This window comes from Chiloscyllium plagiosum, chromosome 5 (assembly GCF_004010195.1).
Source record: "Chiloscyllium plagiosum isolate BGI_BamShark_2017 chromosome 5, ASM401019v2, whole genome shotgun sequence".
Classification (NCBI taxonomy): domain Eukaryota; kingdom Metazoa; phylum Chordata; class Chondrichthyes; order Orectolobiformes; family Hemiscylliidae; genus Chiloscyllium; species Chiloscyllium plagiosum.
Window position 1 is genome coordinate 66,800,160 of NC_057714.1, and position 25,111 is coordinate 66,825,270.

The 25,111-nt window shown below is 41.7% G+C and overlaps 1 protein-coding gene across 1 annotated transcript in view; it reads right to left on the reverse strand.

Annotated features, from left to right (window-relative positions):
* Positions 1–25,111, reverse strand: part of LOC122549953 (tomoregulin-1-like) — a 226,681-nt gene that overhangs the window by 119,393 nt on the left and 82,177 nt on the right. The window contains exon 2 of the mRNA XM_043690236.1: positions 16,147–16,256. Coding sequence (XP_043546171.1) covers positions 16,147–16,256 — 110 coding nt within the window. The remainder of the gene's footprint in view (positions 1–16,146; positions 16,257–25,111) is intronic.

Genomic DNA, 25,111 nt, shown 5'->3' on the forward strand with positions numbered 1-25,111 from the left:
CCCTGCCTGCCCTGACTGTTTGACTCACTTCTGTTCTCAGCTGTACCCATCTCAGATCGATCTCTTTCCTCACTATCTCCCTGGGTCCCACCATCCCACCTTACTAGTTTAAATCCTCCCAAGCAGTTCTAGCAAATTTCCCTGCCAGTATATTAGTCCCCTTCCAATTTAGGTGCAATCCATCCTTCTTGTACAGGTCACTTCTTCCCCAACAAAGAGTCCAATGTTCCAAAAATGTCAATCCTTCTCCCATACACCAGCTCCTCAGCCATGCATTCATCTGCTCTATCCTCCTATTCCTGCCCTTACTAGTTCGTAGCACTTGGAGTAATCCAGATATTACTACCCTTGAGGACCTCCTTTTTAAATTCTACCTCACTCTCTGTAATCTCCCTTCAGAGTCTCAACCTTTTCCCTTCCAATGTCATTGGTTCCAATGTGGACAATGACCTCCTGCTGGCCCCTCTCCCCTGTGAGAACATTCTGCACCCTCTCTGAGACATCCTTGATCCTGGCACCAGGGAAACAACACACCATTCTGCTTTTTCTCTGCTGGCCACAGAAACGTCGGTCTGTACCTCTGACTACAGAATCTGCTAACACAATTGATCTCTTGGAAGCCAATGTACCCCTTGGTGCATTGGAGCCAATTTCAATACCAAAAACTTGGCTGTTCGTGCTACGTTCCCCTGAGAATCCATCACCCCCTACATTTTCCAAAACAGCATATCTGTTTGAAATGGGTATATCCACAAAAGACACCTGCCTCGGTGCCGACCTCTCTCACCCTTCCTGGAGTTAACCCTGGATGTGACTGTATCTGAGACTTTCCCCCCTTTCTATAACATACTGTTGCTGTTGCAAATTCCTCATTGCTTCTATCTGTCTCTTCTACCGATCCACTTGATCTGATAAGATTCACATCCAAAAGCATTTATGGCAGATATAATCCGCAGTAACCCTTAAACTCTCTTTAAACTCCCACATACTGATATTAACACAAATAAATTACATTTTAGCTCAAAACCTTCCTCAACTCTGGGAAACCACATGAATTATTTATTCTTTGCTGGAATGACTGCAAAGGTCATGTCTCTAGATCTTTAGCTAAGTAAGCTCTCCTGCTGTCTAATGGTCTTATTTAAGTCAGGGAGGCAGTAATGTAGCGGTAACATCACTGGATGAGTACTCCAGAACCACAGGCAAAATTCTGGGAATATGGGTTCAAATCTTGCCAAGGTCAATGTTGAAATTACAAATTAATTTGAAAGAAAAATCTGGATTGGACAGCTAATTTAACAGCAACAATATAACTACCGTTAGACAAATCCATCTGGGCCACTAATGTCCTTTAAAGAAGATCTGCCATCCTATGTATGATTGCTGAACCACAGCAGTGTGGTTGACTGTTAAGTGTCTTCTGGGCAATAACTGCTGGCCTAGCCAGTGACGTCCACATCTCATGAGCATTTTTTTAAAGTCAATTTCCAATTAAACATTTCAGGTTAAATAAACGCCAAGTTTGATTGAAGTGTATTTACTTCATAGTTGCTTTGATCAGTCTTTCAATCAGATGCCCCATTTTCTATCTTCTAAAGAATTCAGAAAACTAAAGGTTATGTTCAAAAATTGATGAGTTGTGAACTGAGTATTTGCAACTCTAGTCTCACATATCTATACAATTCTCCCGATATCTTTTTTCTGTCTTGCACAGTCTTCATGGACTGTCTAGTCTAAGTGTTCATCATTGTCTGTGTCACCTAGTTACTCCTGAATTTGCCTGGGTCTGGACTTCAGAGGAAACACAAAATTGCATCTCAATGTGTCTTCTAATATTGATGCTGCCAGGGTTTGGGCAGTTAGTGCCAGGGCACTTCTTTGGTACTGAGTAGGCTGAAGCAAGCACCACATCAGGTGGGTCTCTGCTCTCCACTTGCCAAAAACCTCAGCCATGAAGCACAGATCTCATGCAGCAGTGAAATGTAAAATGTGCTGTTGCATAATGGTGCAAGAGCAACACTGGAGGTGCAAGAAGTGTGGAATTCAATGTGTCAGCCTTAACCAACATCAAATTTCAGGGACATTGACTCAGGTGAACCTTTAATGGAAACGTGAGGGATGAGTTACTTTGAGGTACAGTCAGGGTAACCAGACTTGACAGAACTAGCTGGGCAAAGTACAGGTGATCTCTCCATATTTTGCCTGGTGTTTGGAAATTCACTTGCTCAATTACAGTAGGAATTGTTGCATTGATTTACATTTAAACCTAGGGCACCTTTATGCACTTGAACCACTTATCACTGGCGTAAAACCGGATTCCTAACCTTCATAAACTTCAACTGATGGAAAATATTTTATGTTTTTGAAGTAATTTAGATCATCAACTCAAACCAGGTATATAATAATCTTCAATACAAAAGCAAAATCAAACATCAGAAGGTGATGTATCGAAGCATAGAGAGTATCAGAATAACTACTGAACCAAAAAGCTATTAAAGTTACCATTCTAGAATTTGTTTGCTATTCTTATCTACTGCAACTTAGGCTTCCACCTGCTTTAAATCCTTGACTTACTGAATGATCACTTTGCCACTGACTGAGGTTCTCATTCCCCTCAGATTGATTAATAGCACCTAGGTAACATACAAAGCATAAGACACTAGAGCAGCAGCTTTTAATTTAAAACTGACTAAAAGAAACACTGTCACCAAGTTCAATACCAATTGTATATTGTGATCATTATATGAGTGTGATTGCATTTCTTTATTCAGCATATTCTGCCTGTGCAAAGTCTCATCCTTTTCAACATGCCAAGATGTGTAAAGTGCTATTTTCTTGCATGCTATCAGCATATTTCCTTGTCATTTTCTACCTGAAAGGCCATATATAAATGAAGGTTGTTCTTGCATTTCCCCATGCTGGCTTTTGCTTAACAGCATGAGTTGTTAGACCCCTATTTTATAGTTAGCATTTCAGGAAAAGAAAGCTTTAGGAGTTACTTATTACTACACATTCTTTGTAAACACAATTTACATTTTTAGAAGCTCGTCACAAAACGATTAGTACCCTTACCAGATGCTACTCTGAATGCCTTGAGTGGATTGTTTCAGAGCTCTGGTGCCAAATTTGTCTTATACTGAATACAAGCTCTCAATAACAGGTTAAGTCATGAACAACAAATGTAGCACTAACTATCTATCGGGGGATCCAGACTTTCAGGAGACAGAAAAACAAAAAAAAACATTGATATGCAAATACTATACCATTTCACTTATACAATTATCAGTTTGTCTTTTGTATTAAAATATTTTAAAATCTTTGCACATAAAGAAATCACTTCACTGTGTACATGTAGATGTGAAATTGTACCACTGATTAACTAAAATATTTTGCTGTCTACTTGTATTAAATAAACACCAAGATCATGTGTATTTACTTGTGTTGGTGTTTGTGTTAAAATGCAAAGCAGCATGAAAAGTTGGATAACGCAGTCAACAGTACAACAAGAACAAATCAGTTAAGAGCTTGGGAAAAGAAGATGCCATTCTTCATGTGCTATTAGCAATCCTTCTTCCAATTGGCAGATGCAGTGCTTCCTTTTAATCCTCAGTAAGCTATCGTTCCAAGTTCCACTACACGATTTTAGTACAAATTACAAACTGACATGCCAGCACTGCACCAGCAGAGCTGCTTCCTTTCAAATTAAACATATAATTTAAGGCCCTCTGTAATCTCAGATCATTGAGTCATAGAGTTATACAGCATGGAAACAGACCCTTCAGTCCAACTCGTCCATACAAACTTCAAGTGGTCAAGTTCAGTGAATGGATCTTCAAAGGAAATAATTACGCCTCACCCCCACCACAGCACCAAGCCCTCACCGCACTCAATGAATAACATCCCCATCAAACACACATCAGCAGTCTCAGGCACTCAGGCTATAGGTCCAATATTCAGATGCTCCATCTCATCCTTACAAACCTTCCAATGCTATCAGCCTCAGACTCAATGCTGACAGCCTCAACATACTGGAGATGTTGCCCTGCTTGGTGCTGGTTGCATTAGAACCTATCCTATCCTATCCAGCACTATCAAGAACATTGCTGATAGTGATACTTGGAAATCACACAATGGTCTGAGAATAGCGTGCTTCATAACTGAACGTTAAGTCAGTTTAGTAAAAGCAGGAATTTCCAGTTAAATATATCTCAAACTGTAATTTAGATTAACAATCAGGATCTAATTTAGAACTTTAAAATAGAAAAATCTGGAAATCTATTTAAAGTGCATAGAAAACAAAAGCAGCCTGACGGTAACAGTTAATGGATGCAGAGGGAAAAGTAGATATTATTTTAATGATTCTACTTTTACATGCAGTGGCAAATGAATTGTCTTTTTGTCTTCAAGCTAGAAGATTGTAAATTGTTATTACCTTATTAAATTAGTAACCAGTCATCAAATCTCCAGGACAGTTTGAAATGGGCAATAAATGATGGTCAAGCCAATTCTATCCATGTCCCATGAATAAAAAACTAACTAAATAAATAAGGTTAGGTAAATATGGTAAGGCAGGTGAGAGTTTGGAATGTATTGCAGCCTTGGACAACAACAGCTGCAGCACATTGCTGCAGCTTCACAGAGCTTGGCTCAAAGGTACTGAGTCAGAGCTCCTGACATGGTCCACCAGGAAGGAGGAGGGCTACATGGACACATTGTTCTGGGAGGCAGTACTTCGGTTAAGTAGAAATTTAGAGTTAGTCAATGGTTAATCAGGGTTAGGAAGCTGTAACTGTAGATCAGAGAGGGCTGTAATGATGGAGGAGGCCCAACCGAAGACTTTGACCAGGTATGGGGTACTTGCTACCTGTGTGAATGAAAAAAGGGACTGTAGGATGGAAAAGCAATTGGGGCATGACACCTTTGAGAGATAAGGTTTTAATTTGTCACCAGTGTTAATTGGGAGAAAGTGAGGACAGCAGATGCTGGAGACCAGAGTCGAGGGTGTGGTGCTGGAAAAGCACAGCAGGTCAGGCAGCATTCAAGGAACAGGAGAATCGATGTTTCGGACAGAAGCCCTTCATCAGGAATTCTCCTGCACCTCGGATGCTGCCTGACCTACTGTGTTTCTCCAGCTCCACATCAATGTTAGTTGGTTGGTTCTCTGGATGTTTCTAGCAACAGCGAATGTTTTGTAGTTTTAAAATTCCTCAGTTCCTAATGCACCTTCTGTGTGGTGGTTTGCATGGAAACTGAGCCAATTTCTTTGAGAGAGAGAGAGAGAGAGAGAATAGTGAAGAGAGATGCTTCTCTTTTAGTGACATACTGAAAGGTCTCCCTTGAAACGTTGTATTTCAAGAGGTTCTTTCAGGTGGCACTGCCTATGATAGCCATGGTACCAATTACAGTGCTTTGCTTTTGCTAACATCTTCCTGATCCTGCAATAGGTTTCCACGGGGCTAGATTGTAGGGCATAGTTTTTTTTGCACCTGAATCCTTAACCCCAATAGGAGAATTCCTTGGTTGCTTTACCTCTACTTTGACTTGGCTTTGTATTGTTAAGCTGGTTGTCTTGTCTCAATTCAATTTTCAACAGTTCCACTTGGTTGAAGGTTTTACAAATCATGCACTGATATTTTTCTATTTACATTAAGTGTGTTGGCAAGTGAGTTTCATGGCAGCCAGCCCACCATGGCCCAGAGTCCACTTCTCACCTATTACTTATGCAATGTTGGGAATGTTTTTCAGTCAATTGCATGACAACTGTTTGCAACTGCTGGGACCTCCTGACTTATACAGATCTGGCGTCATATATAAAGCCAAGCATCACAGCACTTTGGACAGTGCAAAGTAGGAACCACCTCTCAAGCTGTAGTAGTCAACCCTGAAAATCTTGCAGAGGAATGTCAGGAAAGCCAGGAGAAAGATCTGGAGGCAGAAACAGAAATTGCTGGAAATACTCAGCAGGTCTGGCAGCATTTGTGGAAAGAAATCTGAGTTACCATTTTGGGTCCAGTGACCCTTCATCAGAACTAAGATCTAGAAGTCCTGGTGGATACAGTAGTGGAGAGGACAGCAGTCCTATCTCCAATCCCCTCCACATGAAGTGATGGCACCAAGCTAACACAACTGGCTTGCTTGCTAACTACAACATTGTTCAGTTTAAAGGGAAACTCAGCAATGCCACAATGGTCTTCTGTGCTCTGCAAGGGTAAATGCCACCATTTTATTTCTGCTACCTCACACTCATTCAGCATCACATGACTTCACCACTGAACCTCACCATTACAAGGGGGGTGAATTTGCCCCTCAATAAAACCCCAACTTGCCGCACTTATGTGCCATTCCCAATTCTCCTCTTCTTCACCGAAACGCTCAATGGCACAAATTCCCAACATGCAAATCCGAGCAGGAACCTGGTGACGGCAACTCGCTGAATCCTGTCTTGGCTGTCATGACGGTGCTGCTTCACAACATCATCCCCCCATTCCCATGGCCACCATCCTCCTTGACTCTACATACTGGCATTGGGAGAACACCGACCTCTGCACACCATTCCTGCTTTGGAGGTATGAGACACCACAAAGGCTTTTAATATTTTACTTGGGAGCTCGTGGATTCTTAGAATTTGCACGCTTCTACTAAGTCACTTTGTGCAGAAGTAAACGCACACATCTCAAACATTTGCACAGGATACAACTTATGGCTTTCAGCTTACTTTCTTAGCACTCACTCACTTTATTGCTTACTTGCAGGCTATCAGTGTCTGTCTTCTTCACATTACTTTTTAAACACACACTCACTGACTTGCTGGCTGCCATGCCCTGTGTGGCTCACGCTGAATTCTTAGTGCACAGCATTTCAGATATAACCTGCCAGCTTCCGGGGCTAGCAACGCTTTTCAGGCAGTGCGCAAGGCAGGCAACTCGAGATGGCGAGGATCACTGAACCATCAATCCATCAGTCAGATAGGTATGGGCATGTTGCTGTGTGACACACTGATACATTAGTGTTAGACCAGCAGCATATGCCTGCAGTTTGTGCGGCAGATACACTGCTTGTGTTTTAAGCAAATGGCAATGTCGGAAAGTTGAAGCATAGCATGTCCTTCCTTTAATGAAGGAAGACTACAATCAGTCAGAGGGTACAGCCATGCTCAGTCAAGGAGCTTGTCAATTATAGTCAAGGAGATAGGCCATAGTCAGTCAGGCACTTGGTCCCACCAGAGTCTGGGGATCTATATGTTCTTGTAGTCCGGGAACTGAGCCATGGTCAGTTCTGCAGTTCAAATGTAAACAATATGATTATTACAGATAGATCAACCAGGGTGCTGGAGAAACATCAGTCGAAGGAGTGGGCCAGTTTATTCTACACTGAGGCAGATGGGACTGAGTATCATCAAAGTGAGTGGAAGAGCAGTTGATGGTAAAGCATGAGCAGAAGAGGTGGTATGATGGTCCTGGTGAGTGAGTAGGAAATGCAGAGGGCAGGAAAGGTTAGTCATCTGAGAGAATGAGATGGGTGACACAGGCATTGAATGGACATAATTCATGCAATACTGAGAGATGTTGTCCATTTAGCTCTGTGAGATGTTTGTGCAGAGGCAGACTTAGTGATTGATGACCTGTACGTGTGAGGTAGCAGAAAGCAGACAGTGGCATTTAGCCAAGTCGACTGCACAGGATTACTGACCTTCTGCCTGCACTACTCGGTATTCTTTTTCACTCAGGACACAGCACTGACCCAGGTATTAATTTGTATCCAGTCTCATGCCGGCAACTGGGAAAAAAAACACTATCTCCCCCTTCACCATCTTGACCATCATCACCACTGGGTCCCTGTCTGTGAAGCAGGGAGCTGGCTTTCCTTTGCTTTAGGCCACATGCTCAGTAACAATGAAGTACCACAGAGTGATGGTCAGGTCCTGGATTAAAGCAGGGCTCTAAATGTGGCATTGGAAGGTGTGAAACCCAGAAGAACCCAGCAGCAGCGGGCTATTCCACTTCTCATGCCACACGTTTCACATTGAACAGCCCGGTTGCTTGATCAATGAGGTGAAGAGTGAAAGCGTGAGTGAGCCATGGCAGACTGAATACCATTGTTCTCTCTCAACAAAACACTAACAGCAAATGGGAAGATTCAGCTCCATTTGTGAAATCAGCTGGAAGCCAACATGACCAGAATTGCAGGAAGCCAGAGCCATAACTGAACAGATATCCATCCCTTCTCTGACTCATTCTGCACTTGTAGAAAATCATGACCCCAGATACCTTGGGGGGGAAAATTAATCACAATAAATAAACTGAAAAAGTGCATTCTGAACGCCAGCAAAAAAGAGAACACAAGCAATGTAAATAAGCGCTGAATGCCATTAGAAACTTAAGCAAGCCTTTAATTTACATAAATCAGCAGTAAGCAATAAATACTTTAAGTGCATTCATGCATAAACATTTGACTTCACAGAATAGAAAGTAACAGTTAGTAATCTGAAACAAAAACGGAAATTGCAGGAGATACTAAGCAGGTCTGGCAGCATCAGTGGGGAGAAAGCAGAGTTAACATTTTAACCCCTTCATCAGAATGTTCTCTAAAATACATCCAAATACATTTTATCCTCATTGTGAAGTTTTATTGAAACTCGCAAAACCTTTGAAGCTATATTATAGTTTTCACAATCATTTTCTGAAGAATACATATTTCCATATTTTTATATCAGCTTGTTATACCTAACGCAGACTTGTTTAATTATGACCTTCTAAAACATCAACATAAACAAACAAAGAGGTGGATGTGGAATGCTGAAAATATATTACTCAGACTTCCACTTAAAAAAAATGAAGTAAAATGAATACAGCAGTTCAGTTAATCCAATTGCACTGGCCCAGATCTTCCAGTCAGGGTCAAAGAGTGGGATCTCGGGGAGGGGTGTGGGGGTTAAGTGGTGTGAAGGGGAGTAGATCAGTTTTGGGGGTAAGTGGATGTCGGGGTCAGGTCACCTGTTTGCAAGAGCTGCATGGTCCAAAAAGGCTCAGTTTGAGAAGACCTCAAAGAAAGAAATTCATATCCCCGAAAAGGAGAATACAAATTCTAAAACTAAAGGTGCACTATACACGGTTGTTTTCTCCAGACAAAACACCAAACTAGGGTGAACTAGCATGATAATTATGTCTTGCACCTAAGATAGAATTATGCTACATTTTGAAACATCAGATCATGATGGTGTGCTCCTTTTCCCGTTACATACAAAGACTGAACTGACGGAACCCAGTATAGAAAGTAACAGTGTTGGTCTGAGGCAACGGAAGACCTTCTATGGGACTGCTGAGGGTCAATGGACTGGTCCATATTTAAGAACTTAGCAGCCAATCTAACCAGGTATGCCACCACCATTGCAGACTTCATCAGTAAATGTGTAGAAGACTGCGTGCTGAATTTGAAACTGTGTGCTGGAAACCGTGGATGAACCGGAAGATCCACTCCTTTCCGAAGTCCAGGTCTGAGGCCTTCAAGTTGGGCGACTCTGACCTATACAGGAAATGCAGGGACGAACTTCACAAGGCCTGAGATGCCAGAAGACAATACCAAACGAAGCTTGAGACCCAGACTAATCACCCGGACACCCAGCTGTTTCTGGCACGGCTTACACGACACAACAGGCTACAAAGAGAAGTGGAGAGAATTGTGGAAAATAATACACCCCTCCCCAATGAGCTCAATGCACTCTACGCTCACTTTGAACAGAAGGTCAGTGAAACAATGTCACCTATCCCGACAGCACATGAACCCACGGTTACCTATGTGATACTTATGTCAGACTCCCACTTATTGACTACAGCTCTGCCTTCAACTCCATAATTCCAAAGTAATCTTCACAATCCAAGTCCTAGGTCACAGCTCCCCCTCTGTAACTGGATCCTTAACTTCCTGATTCATAGACTGCAATCAGTAAGTATAGGAGGTAAAAACAATGACTGCAGATGCTGGAAACCAGATTCTGGCCCGAAACGTCGATTTTGCCTGTCCTCGGATGCTGCCTGAATTGCTGTGCTCTTCCAGCACCACTGATCCAGAATCAGTAAGTATAGGCAATGCCACCTCCTTCATGATAATCCTCAACACTGGTGCCCCGCAAGGCTAAGTACTCAGCCCCTTACTGTACTCCTTATACGCTTATGACGGTGTGGCCAAATTCCGCCCAATCCATTTACAGGTTTGCTGATGACATCACCACTGTAGGTTAGATTTCAAACAGCGATGAGACAGAGTACAGGAAAGAGATTAAGTGCTTAGTGGCATGGTGTAAAGACAACAATCTTTCCATCAATGGCAGCAAAATGAAGAAGCTAATCACTGACTTCAGGAAGTGGAGTGGGGGGGCATGCCCCTGTCTGCATCAATGGTGCTAAGGTGGAGACAGTTGAGAGCGTCAAGCTCCTGGGAGTACTGATCACCAGCAATCTGTCCTGATCTACCCATGTCGATTTGACAGTCACGACAGCACAGCCTCTACTTCCTTAGGAGGCTAAGGAAATTCAGCATGTCCATAAATACTCTTACCAATTTATATAGATGCACCATAGAAAGCAACCTATTTGGGTGCATCACAGTGTCGTATGCCAACTGCTCTTCCCAAGACTGCAAGAAACTACAGAGAGTCATGAACACAGCCCAGACGATCACACAAACTAGCCTTCTATCCACTGACACCATTAATACTTCCCACTGCCTTAGGAAAGCAAACAACATAATCAAAGACCCCTTCCACTCTGGTTATACTCTCTTCCATCGGGCTGAAGATACAAAAGTGTGAATACACCTATGAACAGATTCAAGAACAGCTTCTTTCCCACTGTTATGAAACTTTTGCACGGGTCTCTCAAATGTTAACTGATTTCTCTCTCTCTGCACCTTCTCTGCAGCTGTAACATTGTATTCTGCACTTTGTTCTGACATGCTGATGCATTTTGTATGGCGCAATCCACCTGCTTGGCACGCAAAACAACACTTTTCACCATATCTCGGTGCGTGTGACAACAATAAATCAAATCAAATTATTGCCCAAACTAAAGTTGTACTTTGAACTTCTGCGATAAGAATTGCCACTGATTGGGTACCACACAGTTAGATAGGAATAAAACTGTCCAATGGTTAAACACATAAACAGTTCTAGAGGTTTCATCATCTCACACGTGGATGTGCCAAAAATCATCAACAACGTCACATGAAAATCTCCTGACTCTGACATTGACTGTATTGACTTCTTATTTTGGGTCATAGTTAACAGGTTCGATATAATAGAAACTGTCAAAGGGAGAATGCAGGAGAAGATGGGACAGGAGCTGTCAGTTGGGAAAGGCAGAATGAGCTGGCTTATGTCTAGGACAGTGTAACAACACAGAGAGCATTTCTTAAACATGACTCCTGTCTACTACCTTACAAATTATTTGTATCTTCTTACTTGGAAGCATCATAGTGTGACTAATCACAACACTAGAGATCAGCTGAAAACTACAGTTTGGAAATCAAGACATTCCAGTAAATTGTTCCACTTGTTATTTACAGAGTAATTAATCAGTTTCACAAAATGTTCATCCAATGAATGTAAGGGTATTATTTTTCCATGATATTTATTTGATTCAAAATAGAATATGACACTTCTGACAGTTATTATACATCTACTTAATAATTGTGTAATTTGTAACTGATCATGCATAATCTGAATCACATAATGGTTAGAACACAGGAGGAGGATACTGTGTCCATGCTATGTCTGTATAAAAGCAACTTATCAAGTCCCACTCCTCACCCTTTTCCCTCTAGTCCTGTTTTTTTTTCACCTCAGATCATTCAATCATCCAATTCTCTTTCACTGGTATCTGCCTCCATCAGACATTCAGCAGCATCAGTCTGTTTGCGTAGACACACTGAGAACCTTCTTCCTTGCACCATCCCTCCTTCAATTTGAAAAATCTGAACTAGCATGACTACCTGCTTGTCTCTCCCCTGCCTCCCACCTCAGGCAACAACAGCAGCTGCTATTCTGGACACCTAGTCTCCCAGCTTCGCCTTGCCACGATGCATGTGCTCATTGGACCTCTCTGGGAATGGCAGGAGCTCCCGCTTTCAGTGGTGGAGGGCCTCCTGACTGACCAAGGCATCCTGCATGGAGGTTGCAATGGAGTTTAGCAATCATAAATTCAACAAGGGTCCAGTGCAGAAAAAGAGTCAATGGCATCTTATGCTTTGTAAGGTTAAGTGGTAAGTTATGTCACTACAAAATGGCACTTATGATGGAATCAAGCAATATAAATGCACAAATGGAGAGAATTGTCAGACAGCAGCTTGGATTCTAGGCCTCAGAACCAGATGGAACATGTGTACAATTACTGGAATAAATGAAAGTTGTACCATTTGCAGGAGAGAGCGTGTGTATTAAACACTTACTGAGGTGGTGACAGCAGCTGTCATAGTCCTGCCTGGCTGGGTTAGTATCCTATTGAAATTACACTCGATCCTTCTTTCTGCCTGCATGGACAGATGAATACGTAACACTAGGGAGGAGGCAGTAATATGGGGATGTGACTCAGCAATCAGAATCCTGACTTCCTCCACAGTGCAGGCTGTGGAAGTGGCAGGAGAGGACAGCGACTGATCTTGCGCTAAGTGAGACCCTGGAGTTTCAGGACATCAGAGTGATGATGCTTCCTGCCTAGTGTTCAGACAAGCTGCAGATGTGTTGCACTCTTGGGAAAAGAAAATGTACAGAATCATCAGTTCACTACTAGAGTATGTGAAACCACCATGGATAGCAAAAACAGCCTGAAGTGTGCCCAGCTCCACTTCTGAGGATGATAAAACAGGCCAATCAAAGGATACGATGTTACATCATTTCACTATATCTTTTACCAATCCGGAGGCAGTCACCTTGGTATTTATGTTTTCATGATCAGTACTTGCTGGGCTTATTCTTCAACATCTTTTTGAACAATTGAGTGACATTTGCATCTCCTAGATTCCCAAGTACCACTCTTGTATCTAAGGAAGGTTTGGAAATTATGACCAGTGTCTCTTTAGTTTCCACACTTACTTCTCTCCGTATTCCAGGATGCATCTCATCTGGTCCTAGTGACCTATCAACTTTAAATTACAGACAACGTTCTTTTGTCTCCTCTGTGTCAATTTTTAGCAAATTCATTATTTCAAATACCCTCCCTTTGGTCTGGGTACCATTTCTTTCCTTAGTAAAGATAGAGGCACATTTCTCATTTTATGCCACAGCCATATCCCCTGTCTAAATTCCTTTTGTTTCCCTAATCTAGATTACTAAGTGTGGAAACAGGCCCTTCAGCCCAACAAGTCCACACCGACGCACACCCACCCAGACCCATTCCCCTACTACGGGCAGTTTAGCATGGCCAATTCACCTAACCTGCACGTTTTTGGACTGTGGTAGGAAACCGGAGCAACCGGAGGGAACCCACGCAGAGAATGTGCAAACTCCACACAGACAGTCGCCTGAGGTGGGAATTGAACCCAGGTCTCTGGCACTGTGAGGCAGCAATGCTCACCACTGTGCCACCGTGCCGCTCAACCTCAATCTTCCTTTCACAAGCTTTGAATATTTAAATCCCTAAAGCCTTTAGTTTCTCTTTGAAATTAGCCTTTAGTTTCTCTTTGAAGTTAGCTGCTAGGCTAACTCTTAAATCTCTCTTTGTTCTTATTTCCATGTTTGCTTCCTCTTTAGACTGTCCATATTCAGGCTAGCTCTCAATAACATTATCAACCGAACATCCTGTCATCTGCACTTCTTTGTTGCCTTCATCCTAACCATCAGGCTGGATGCTTGCAAGTGATGTGTTCCGCACTTCCCAGACTAAAAAGTCAGTCAAGACTCAGAGTACAAAAAAGTGTGTAATTTTACATTCAGAAGGGTGTTAATTGGCTCAAAGCTGGTTATCTGCCCCCATCTGGAGAAACTTCATTCTAGAGAGCTGCCAGATTTGAGGGCCCACTGCTTGCACTCCAGGTAGCCCCTGAAGAAGAGATTTATGGAGGCTGGACTGGACTGAGTTTGGAATACCATGGTGGGAACTCAGGCTGGCAGACCCCAGAAATGGAGGAGGTGAGGGAGGTGCCCAGAGTGAAAGACCAGTAAAAACTAGTAATACTTGGAAATGAATGTACTGGTCATACTGAAGCATTGTTCTGAGGTATACAGATCAAGTTGGACATATTGGTGTCTGTCATTTGCCAGTTTTATTGGCTTTTCCTTCTGAATGGGGAGGAAGGTATAAGAGGTCAAGAACTGGGAGAAGGACTAAAAGCCTCTGCCAAAGGAGGGTCCTCCCACTTGCTGCCTGATGCTAGCTCACCCAGTACCAGCTGTCAGGTTACCTCCTTGGCCAAGGCCTCCCCATGTCATGGGTAAAATTGCAGCAGTGAAGTGCAATTAGGTACTTAAGCAGTCATTAATTGATCACAGAGGGCCTCCATAGGTCCAAGGGGGATAGAGCAGCCTGATGTCTCCACCAACCCCTGCAATTACGGGGAGAGAAAAGGGATGGGTGAGAGACAGACAAGGTGTGGTATTGTACAAGTCTACCTCACTTTTAAGTACTCCGGCAGAGGGGTATAAAACTCATCCTTTTATTTCTTCCATCAGCCAAGGACCTTGTTTGTTGCACTATTCCCCACATTAGTGGAAGACACCGCAGCCTATCAAAATCTTATCCAAATCAGCCTCTTTTCCTTTACAGCTTTGCTTGGCCAGACCTGTGCTCACCCCACTGAAGTTGTTCCAGCCTAATTCATTATTTAGATTCTGGACCTCTACTTCACTTTCCATAACTAACTTAAACCTTTGGTTTTGCGATCATTGTCCCCAAACTGGTGTCCAACTAACACTTCCCACTGTCCCACACCATTCCCAAAAGCAGATCCAGCAATGCCTCTTTTCATATTGGGTATGGAGCATTCTGATTTTAAAAAAGTTCCCTCCAACATACTTCATAAACTCTTTCCCATTCCAGTATTTCTATCTGCAGTCCTCACTTTCTCTCAATATTTCTATCCTGCCTTTTTTTTAAGGACAATTAAAGGTTCCCATTATAATTGCACAATAGCTTCTGCACCTCTTCCTATGTGTCTTGCAATTTTGTTCCTCTATTTTCTTTTCACTAGTCAATAGATGGCTAATAGAGTTCATCCAGTAGGGTAATGGTACTCTTATGTAGAATCCCTATAGCCCAAAAAGTCCACAACAGCCCTCCAAAGAGTATCCCACCCAAACCCATTCCACATTACTCTACTTTTATACCTGACTATTGCACCTAACCTACACATCCCTGAACACTATGGGCAATTTAGCATGGTCAATCCACCCTAACCTGCGCATCCTTGGATTATGGGAGGAAACCGGAGCACCAGGAGAAAAGCTCCTGTCTTGGAACATAGGAATATAACAGGGATGAGGAGAAAGTGAGGTCTGCAGATGCTGGAGATCAGAGATGGAAATGTGTTGCTGGAAAAGCGCAGCAGGTCAGGCAGCATCTAGGGAACAGGAGAATCGACGTTTCGGGCATTAGCCCTTTTCCAGCAACACATTTCCATCTATAACAGGGATGAGCCATTTAGCGCATCATGGTTGTTCTACTATTCAGTGAGCTCACAGATGACCTATGACCTACGGTCAGAAGATGCGCTTTTCTCCCAGATTCCCCAGTACCTTCAGTGACTTTTTGTTTCCTCACCAACACACACAGACATGGGGAGAATTTGCAAACTCCATACAGACAGTTCCCCGAGGCTGCAATCGAACCAAGGTCCCTGGCGCTGTGAGGCAGCAGTGCTAACCACGGAGCCACCATGCACCCTACTTTTCTGTTAAATGTAAAAGAAATATAAATTTGAACATAAAACTGCACTGGAATTATAACTGCAAACCAGAAAGATATGCTGTTACTCCTTTCAATATATTTGAGTAGTTCATGATAACATCCTGCTTTTGATAATTTCCTACGTACAGGTTTATTTAAATGGAATATTAATTAGAAGCTAGGTTCCCCAAATGTATTTCCTGAAAACAACTGAGGCATTGCTACTAAATTCCTTACAATTAATGAAGGTGAAACAAGGTATATATGCACTTACTTGGAATTGGCACGAACATGTCAAGTCATCCCCAATTTCCTTACACACGCCACCAAATTTACATGTGGTCTCATCACACATCTTGAAATCATTTTCTCGTTCATTGAATTCTGTGAAGGAAAAATATTTAAACAGATTTCAGAAACTAATAAAGAAATGCATGATTTCATTTAATAATATGCATTTATTAATACATTAATGCACACATTAATTGACTACATGTGAAAGGCAGTCAGTTGTAGATAAAAATGATTTTGTATTAGCAAGTGTTATTTCCAAGGAGTTGTCTACAAGGACTGGCGTAAGCTTAATGTTTCAAAATTGTCACAAGAAATATGGTAATGGGTCAAAGTTTTGTTCTCATTCCTTATAAGTAAAATTTCTGGAAAGTAACTTCACGCTGAAAATTTAAACTAACATAAAAAAGTGAAAATGTAGAAAATTACTTCATAAAGTCAGTGTTTGGAGAGAGATAAGTTTAGTTAATGTTTCAAACAGAAATCTTCATTGGTATCATTAATAGCTCCTGCCTTGGAACATAGGAATATAACAAGGATGAGCCATTTAGCCTAGCCCATCATGGTTGTTCTACCATTCAGTGAGCTCACAGATGACCTATGACCTACGGTCGGAAGATGTGCTTTTCTCCCATACTCCCTAGTACCTTCAGTGATTTTTTTTTCCCCTCAGCAATCTCTGTTTTAAAATTCAAGTTGGGGCCTCAGTAGCTTCTTTCCTTATGTACCATATGTTCTCGGTTCACCGCCAAATACCACTTTCAATCAGCATTACACACACAGAACATGTCATTATTTCCAAATGGATTTCAAGGTTGCTATTTTTTCTGTCCAATATATTGAAGCTGTAAAATTTATTAGGTAAAATAAGCTAGACATGTTGTGTCAAAGCTTTAAACAACATTCAAAGACATTAACTGAACAATTAAGTATTATTACATGGAATCCCCAATTTGTCCAATTTTGATATGCCTGCTGTTCAAGTTAAAAGTGAATAATTGGAAAATTGTTGACAGTGCACTCGTAACTACCTTAGAAGGCTGGTGCCTGAGATACTCCAGTGGCAACGCAATTTGTTGTGATTTGACTTGGTTGAGTTATTGTCACCTGTGTACCTAAGTACAGTGAAAAGTTCTGTTTCAGAGTAGTACTGACAGATCATTGTAAGCAAGGGGTGAGAAATGAAACTTAGACAGAGGCTTATAGATTATGTCGCACAAGGTGTGCACGAGGCAAGATCAACATTAGCAAGATAAGCTTTGTTTGAAGTTAGAGAGTCCATTCATCAGTTGAATAACACCTGGGAAGTAGCTGTTTCTAAACCTGCTGGTCCTTGTATTGAAGCTTCTGTATATTTTACCTGACGGAAGAGGTTGGAGGGGAGCACTAAGTTTTATTAAATCAGCTCTGTAACATTCACTTATATCCATCCATGAGAACAACGAACAATCCATATTACTAATTTTCCCTATTTTCTCATTTACAGTGCATTGCTGAAGGAGTGTGGTGGTTTTTAAGATGTCACATTGTGGACAAGACTTCATAATGAACCCTTAAACAAAGATGAAATGCTGTGGAAATAAGCTCAGAAACTGCCAGAGAAACACATTAGTTCTGATGGTATCTGTGAAGAACAAAATAGAGTTAACATTCTGAGTCTGGTATGACTTCTTCAGAACTGACCTCAATCAGTTTCACCAGCATGTTCTATGTTTTATATTGAGCCTCCTCATCTTTTTATCCTGATCTCTGCATCCAGGAGCAGCAGAAGATTTAGAATTTTGATTTTAATGTCCTGTATATTTTACAGTAAGAATACAACAAAATACAGTGAAAAGCTTTCATTTGTCCCCATGAAACAGTGCCATTTTGAATAATTTAAGAATAAGGAGAACAAGGAGATATAGTTTGAAATGAGTCCATCAGTCCTGAGCCAGCTCATCACAGTCAACAACACTTGTGCCACCAACCCTCTGCCACTAGACCCAACCAACCGTGAAGTCGCCGATCCTCGGACGCCATCTTTGCCACTGAGCCGATAATCCTCAGCCACTCCCTTGCTGCTGCCTGCGCCAGACAAGCCAATGTCAGAGTTGCCTCTTTCGCTGCTGGGCCCACCTCACCGATGTTGCACCACCTTACTGCTGCCAGTGTTGGACCCAATCAACAATGAAATCGCCAATCCCCAAGTGCCATATTTTGCCGCTCAGCCTACCTCACCATCATTTCCTTTACCAATGTGGCAGCCACCAATTCCAGGTCTTGTGCTTGCTCTGGAAAAATAGATAAGAGCTATTGGGTGTAGGTTGCTCGCTGAGCTGTAGGTTTGATAGGGGCTCACTCTCCAGTGCAGCTGGCCTGCTTGAGGTTGCAACCTGGACCCCCTCAAGGTCCGTAGGTAGGCCTGCCTAAGGTTCTTACTTTGGGCCCAGCTGGAGAACGCTTGGGGTCTGCGTGCTGGACTCTCACCGTCGCTAATGCCTTCCAAGCTTAGGACAAGGTTAGTAAGTAAGAAAAGAGACTGAGAAAAGAAAGAAAAACAGTTGGAGTGGAAAGTTCCATCATAGGCCTACTTCACCACCATGTTGAAACAGAACAGAACTGTCTCTGTTACTGGAAAGCTGTTTTTCCTCACTGCTCCAGTCTACCTCAAACAGATAAATGCATACAGCATCAGTCACTCAGCCTGCATCTGGCAAATTTCTCTCACACTTTAATGAGTGAGCAATTCTCTGAGGCCTACACTTTCAAACAGCACCTCCAATCCAGGAGTAAAAGTCTATGTTCCTGGTGTGGATCCTCTTTCTTTGCTGAGGATTTAACGTCTGCCATTTTAGTCAAGGAGTTCATTGTGTACAGTCACCTTGTGTTTCTTTGATAAATTTAAATGTTATCTTTAACAAATCTCAAGTGCCTCTTTAATGAGTTTAATTGCCGTCCCACTGCTCCCAGGTGGGTAGGCTTCCTCCCTGAGAAGCTGTCTCTGGAAAAATTGCACACTTTATGGCAACGTTGAAATCACAGAATCCCTATAGTGTGGAGGCAGACCATTCAGCCCATCAGGTTCATGCTGATTGACAGCTAACTGGCAAGTTTTGTTTCAATTTTAAACCAGGCAAGTTGACTCTGTTCAGGGGATTGCTCTGAGAAATGAACCCACAAATAGCTGGGGGATACTGGCAGTGTAATTTTACCCACTCTGACTGGAGCAGGCATTTCTGGTCAAAGGAAAGAGGCCTTACATTCAGGTGAACAGTAGCACTGATGTGAGTAGAGCAGGGAAACAGGCAAAAAGAGGGCCCCTTTCCTGCAAATGACACAAATGACCTGCTGTTAAGTTTGAAGATCCAAATTTACTAGAATGCTCATTAATAATCCAAATATCCCTATACAGCAAATTTACCTCTGCCATATTGGAGATTTTGCATTCAGTAGGAAGATGGGCACGGTGCCATTTAATTGCTAGGTCATGTACTATATTTTACTCCTCTGCCCCGACTAATCCTTTGTGTTTTGAACTGCAATCAGCTGGAAAGTGGGAATTAGCAACTGGTATTTGGAACAATCAGACTCGAATAGAATTTTTAAAAAATTCAACCTTTAGTTTAATTGATGGAGTTGCTCTGTCAATATAATATGCAATCCACAAATAAAATCTGATACATTACTCCATGGTGCTTTTTATTTGCTTCTTTTTCCTGTGTCAGTCCAAACTGATGAGAAAAGCTCAAGCCCAGGGCTCAGTTCCAAACAGTTCCAGCAGCAGCTGTGCCCTTCTCTACCACTGCCAACTTTGCTTTCATATAATTGCACTTTCAAATGTGTAAAGAATTGAATCATTTAACAGGAACAGAAAATACATTCTTCAACCAAGCTGAACACATATATATAAGATATGGATTTGTGCCATGAATCAAATGAGGCTCAAGATAAAAACAAGTATGTATCAGCAATGAATAATATGATGTCAACTCAATAAGACACAAACATTGGGTAACTTTACCTCATAAGGATATCACCTTAGCTGCTAGAAGCATTACTTATTGTTATCTAAATATTACTTAAGTAAAACAGCAATTTTTTTTGGAAATAAGCTTTGTCTTGTTTACTGAAGACATGATTCTGAGGTGTGGTTCCAAAAGCACTTGCAAATCTCCACGTTTGTAATCAAATTGTGGGCTTTGTAAATGTGAGCCTGGATCAATGCTTGGCCAAAAATAAAAATGGCAGGTGGGACTATGGAAGTTGTAGTCAGTAATCTGTGGAATAGTACACCAAAATTAGTCAGTGTCTTCTGGAGAAAGGAGAAAAAAGAAAGAAATTGGAGATTCAGAAAAGACCTAAGGGGCAACTTTATCACACAGGGGGTGGTACGTGTATGTAATGAGCTGCCAGAGGAAGTGGTGGAGGCAGGTACAATTGCAACATTTAAGAGGCATCTGGATGGGTATATGAATTGGAAGGGTTTGGAGGGTTATGGGCCGGGTTGCAATTGGGTTGGGATATCTGGTCGGCATGGATGGGTTGGACTGAAGGGTCTGTTTCCATGCTGTACATCTCTATGATTCTATATCTTTCCCGCTCATCCTAAACCTATGCCCTCTAATTTTGGACTCCCCCACCCCAGGGAAAAGACCTTGTCTATTTATTCTATCCATGCCCCTCATGATTTTATAAACCTGAATAAGGTCATCACTCAGCTTCCAACACTTCAGAGAAAACAGCCCCAGTATTTTCAGCTTCTCCCTATAGCTCCAACCCTGCAATCTTGGTAACATCCCTGTAAATTTCTTCTGAACCCATTCAAGAGATTCACAACACCAGAACATACCAGTTTGGATTGAGATTTGCCACCTGGGTCAACGTGGTCTCAGCCTTCCGATGTACATCACAGCAGTGTAGGGATAAGGCTTTCTCATATCTCCCAGTGTAATTGCCACCATTATCTCTGATACCTCACACTCACTCTATACTTCTGCTACTGTATTCACCTCTCACCAATGCTCGTGCTCCAGCACCTTTACTGTTAAATGCAACATGTTTTTGTTTTTGCTGCTGTTTACCTACTATTTACTATCTATGCTATTTAACTATGTGATCTGCCTGTATTGCTTGCAAGACAAAGCTTTTCACTGTGCCTCAGTACACGTGACAGTAAACTAAATTCAATTCAATTTAATTCCCTCACTTGCTCTCACCGATATCAACCTGTGCTACTAACCATCCTTGGACTCTGTGCTGCCTACTCACTCACTCAAGCCATCTCATTTTTACCCCACCTCCTCCAATTCTAATAGCTGTGCCATCCATTTTCATCTCCCTTAATACCTTTCTCTTTCTCAATCCAGGAGGAAACAGTCTACGTGGGGCAGAAGTAGTCACGAAGGGTGGTAGGCTGACTGACCTTTAGCTTCTCACTCCTTGCAAGTAGAGGATCCTGACCCTAACAACCCTGAGTGGTTGACTAACAGTATCCAAGCCTCTGAACTGGTATCAGAGGCTGCCATTAACTTCCTAGGCTGAGACTCCCTGGCTGACGCTGTCTCCCTTAACTTAACTCAGAACTAATGACATAATCATGACAAGCTCTGTGGCTATGTTGGCTGCTCTAAATGGCATGTACAGTACAGTAGCAGCATTGCGAGCTTGGTATTTCTGGCTAATAGGGCAAATGTAAAAGGCAAGGCAATGCATAGCAGGGTGCTGTGAGCAACCAGGTAGGTTCACAGTGAGCTTTTGAGTGAGATGCTGCCGTCATTAAATTGTTTGATTGATGATTAAACCGTTGTCAAACATGATAGTGAGAAACAGAAGAGTCATATTCAACTTGAAACATTGACTCTGTTTTCGCTTTCTATATTGGTAGATCTGCTGAGTATTTCTAGTATTTTAATTTTTTTGAGATTTCAGCACTGTATTTTGCTTAAATTTTAGCAAACATAAGTTCCTCCCTAGGAGGTTCTTCAAACTTCCCACCAAAATTACACTGGGAACAACAGTCGGACCGCTTGTGTAAATTTATGGTCTTTTCTTTCCTGAATCTCCAATTTCTTTCTTTTTTCCCCTTTCTCCAGAAGACACTGACTAATTTTGGTGTACTATTCCACAGATTACAGACTACAACTTTCATAGTGAATAATTCTATCGGGCTGAGTGTAGCTAAGAAATGGTTAATTAAGGAAGAGGAGGTTGAAATCAGTTGGGCTTTCCATATCTAATCACTATAAAGTGATCCTGACTGGAAAGTGCAAATGCTGTTTGAGGATATTTTTATTTTTGGCCAAGCATTGATCCAGGCTCACATTTACAAAGCCCACAATTTGATTACAAAGGTGGAGATTTGCAAGTGCTTTTGGAACCACACCTCAGAATCATGTCTTCAGTAAACGACACAAAGCTTATTTCCAAAAAAAATTTCTGTTTTACTTAAGTAATATTTAGATAACAATAAGTAATGCTTCTAGCAGCTTAGGTGATATCCTTATGAGGTAAAGTTACCCAATGTTTGTGTCTCATTGAGTTGACATCATATGTAAGTGAAGCAATGCTGACTTGCAAAACTATGACACAGGTCTCGTAATAGACTGGACACGACTAATCACTCCTGCTTTATTTCTATGAAAAAAATTTATATATAAAGCTAAATTACTTGTAATTATCACAGTAAACATTGGCAAAAGGATACTGTACATCAGAGGGTACAGCTGATCCAATAATAACTAAAGAGATTACCACGATCTTCAGTTAAGTAAGTACAAGTAAGTACAAAGAAAGTCTTACTCCACATAAAAATGTAAATCACTTTCTCTGATTGTGGATGACCCTAGGAGATTGGGTAATATCCATGCAGAGGTAAACAGAATATAGTCTGTGTTTTTGCATCAGCTTTATTATCTTCATTGTTTAAAGGAAAGAACTTAGTTACAAATCCCTTCTTCAAGTATATGCTGATTCCCTTAGAGAAAGTCTCTTCAGGTGTGAGTAAAAGAAAAGGCAGAGCCAGTAAATCAGATCGTCTCGATCTTTGTGACAATGACATTCCATGAGTTCCTCACATTCGTGTTAGGAGTACAGGAAACTGCACTCGGGGATTTATGGTTTGTCATACAGAAAAGATGCCCTGAGTTATCTTTTGAACCCAGTGTAGCCCTGGAATAGGGAGCAATTTGGTCAGACATAAGTAGGACCAAATGGTAGTTCGAGCTAGACCTGGTAGTAAATAGCTAAACTACATCTTATGCTTTGCTTTAATAATTATGTAAGTATAACTTTTTTTTTCCCTTTTCTTTTCATTCTTTTTGAACCTTTAACAGCTAACCCAGCTGGTGCGGTAAGGTGTTCTGATTCACCACCAATGTAGCAGATGGATATATATATATAATCCCTTCTGATACATTTTTATTTGCTTCATTCAATGCTCATCACCAGCAGAAACTTACAATAAACTGTTGCAGAAAAGTCCTCTTCTTCTAATCCAGAGTATGTTGGTACATTCTACCAATAGTTTTATCATTTTACATTGGAGAAGATGCTGTTTAGATGAATATGTGAAAAGTACTGTCAATAAATGTCACAGTTGATATATTAAAAATGCATCCTGTCATTTGGCAGATAACTGGTAGAACATGTGGGGGCGGATTGCCCAGCAGACGTCAGTGGGAATCCAGATCTTTGTGGGTGCAAAATATTGTTTAAATAGAAATGGCTATCTACCCATTTTAGTGAGTATTTCAGTTCACTTCATTTATTCACCCAGATTGCCTGTCCAGCAGCACATCAGACCAGGGGCCAGGAGCTATGGTTATTTTTGTGGGGTATGATTGAGCCCAACTGTTCCTCCTGACCCAGAAAAAATAAATTTTTCCTATTGATTTTTGAAGGCTCCTGTTTCTTGGCCAAAAGGTTCTTCTCAGCAGGGATTCAATGGAGGACGTTGCATTCTCTAAATCACCTGGATGCTATCTATTCAATAGAAGATCAGTTTAATAAGGATATCCCTCCCTCAACTGCACCAGTTCTTGCTCTGCCCAGCTGTCAAGATGGGATACTACCTCAGCAGCCAAGCCTCCGACTCAGCACCACCCTCCTGACCTGTCCATCGTCTTTCCCATCTATCCGCTTCACCCTCCTCTCCAACCTATCACCTCCTCCCCACATTCATTTACCTATTGCATTCCCAGCTACCTTCCCCCTAGCCTCAGCACCCCCTCACATTTATCTGTCAGCCTCTGGTCCACAAATTTCATTCCTGATTAAGGGTATGTGCCCAAAAACTCAATTCTCCTGCTCCTCAGATGTTACTGACCTGCTGTGTTTTTCCAGCACCAGACTCTTGACTCTGATATCCAGCATCTGCAGCCCTCACTTTCTCCCAATTTACAAGAAATGCCAATTCAAAGGAAAAACAGATGTATAATGCATGAATGGAGAGTGCTGATTGATTCACAAGTGGACTCTGATTTGTAGAGGCATTGCCATTGTAGCAACTAGGCAAACATTGGCAGTTAACTGCCAAACCTTGTTTAAATTGTAAAGCGAGCAATTCCACTCTGCTTGGTCAAGGTGTGAGTAGTGAAACAATCACAAGTTCAGCATCGGCAATGCTTGTTGTATGCCATACTGCCATATATTGGAAGTTACAGGTGTTAATACTCACTCAGTGTGATGAAAGGTATGTCATATATAGTCTGTCATATATAATCATCAGTTTTGGAATTTGAATATTTTAAAAAGAGACATAGATAGTTGTGAGTTAGTGCTATGAACGTTTTTGTTTTAAAGATCAGAAAACCATGAGAAGTAACCTTATTAAAACATGCAGGATTCGGAGGGGCTTGACAAGCTAGATACAGAAAAGAAGTTTCCGCTTGTGGGAGAAGCTAAGATCAGAGAGAATAATCCGAGAATAAGGTGTCACACATTTAGACCAAGATGAGGAGGAATTTCTT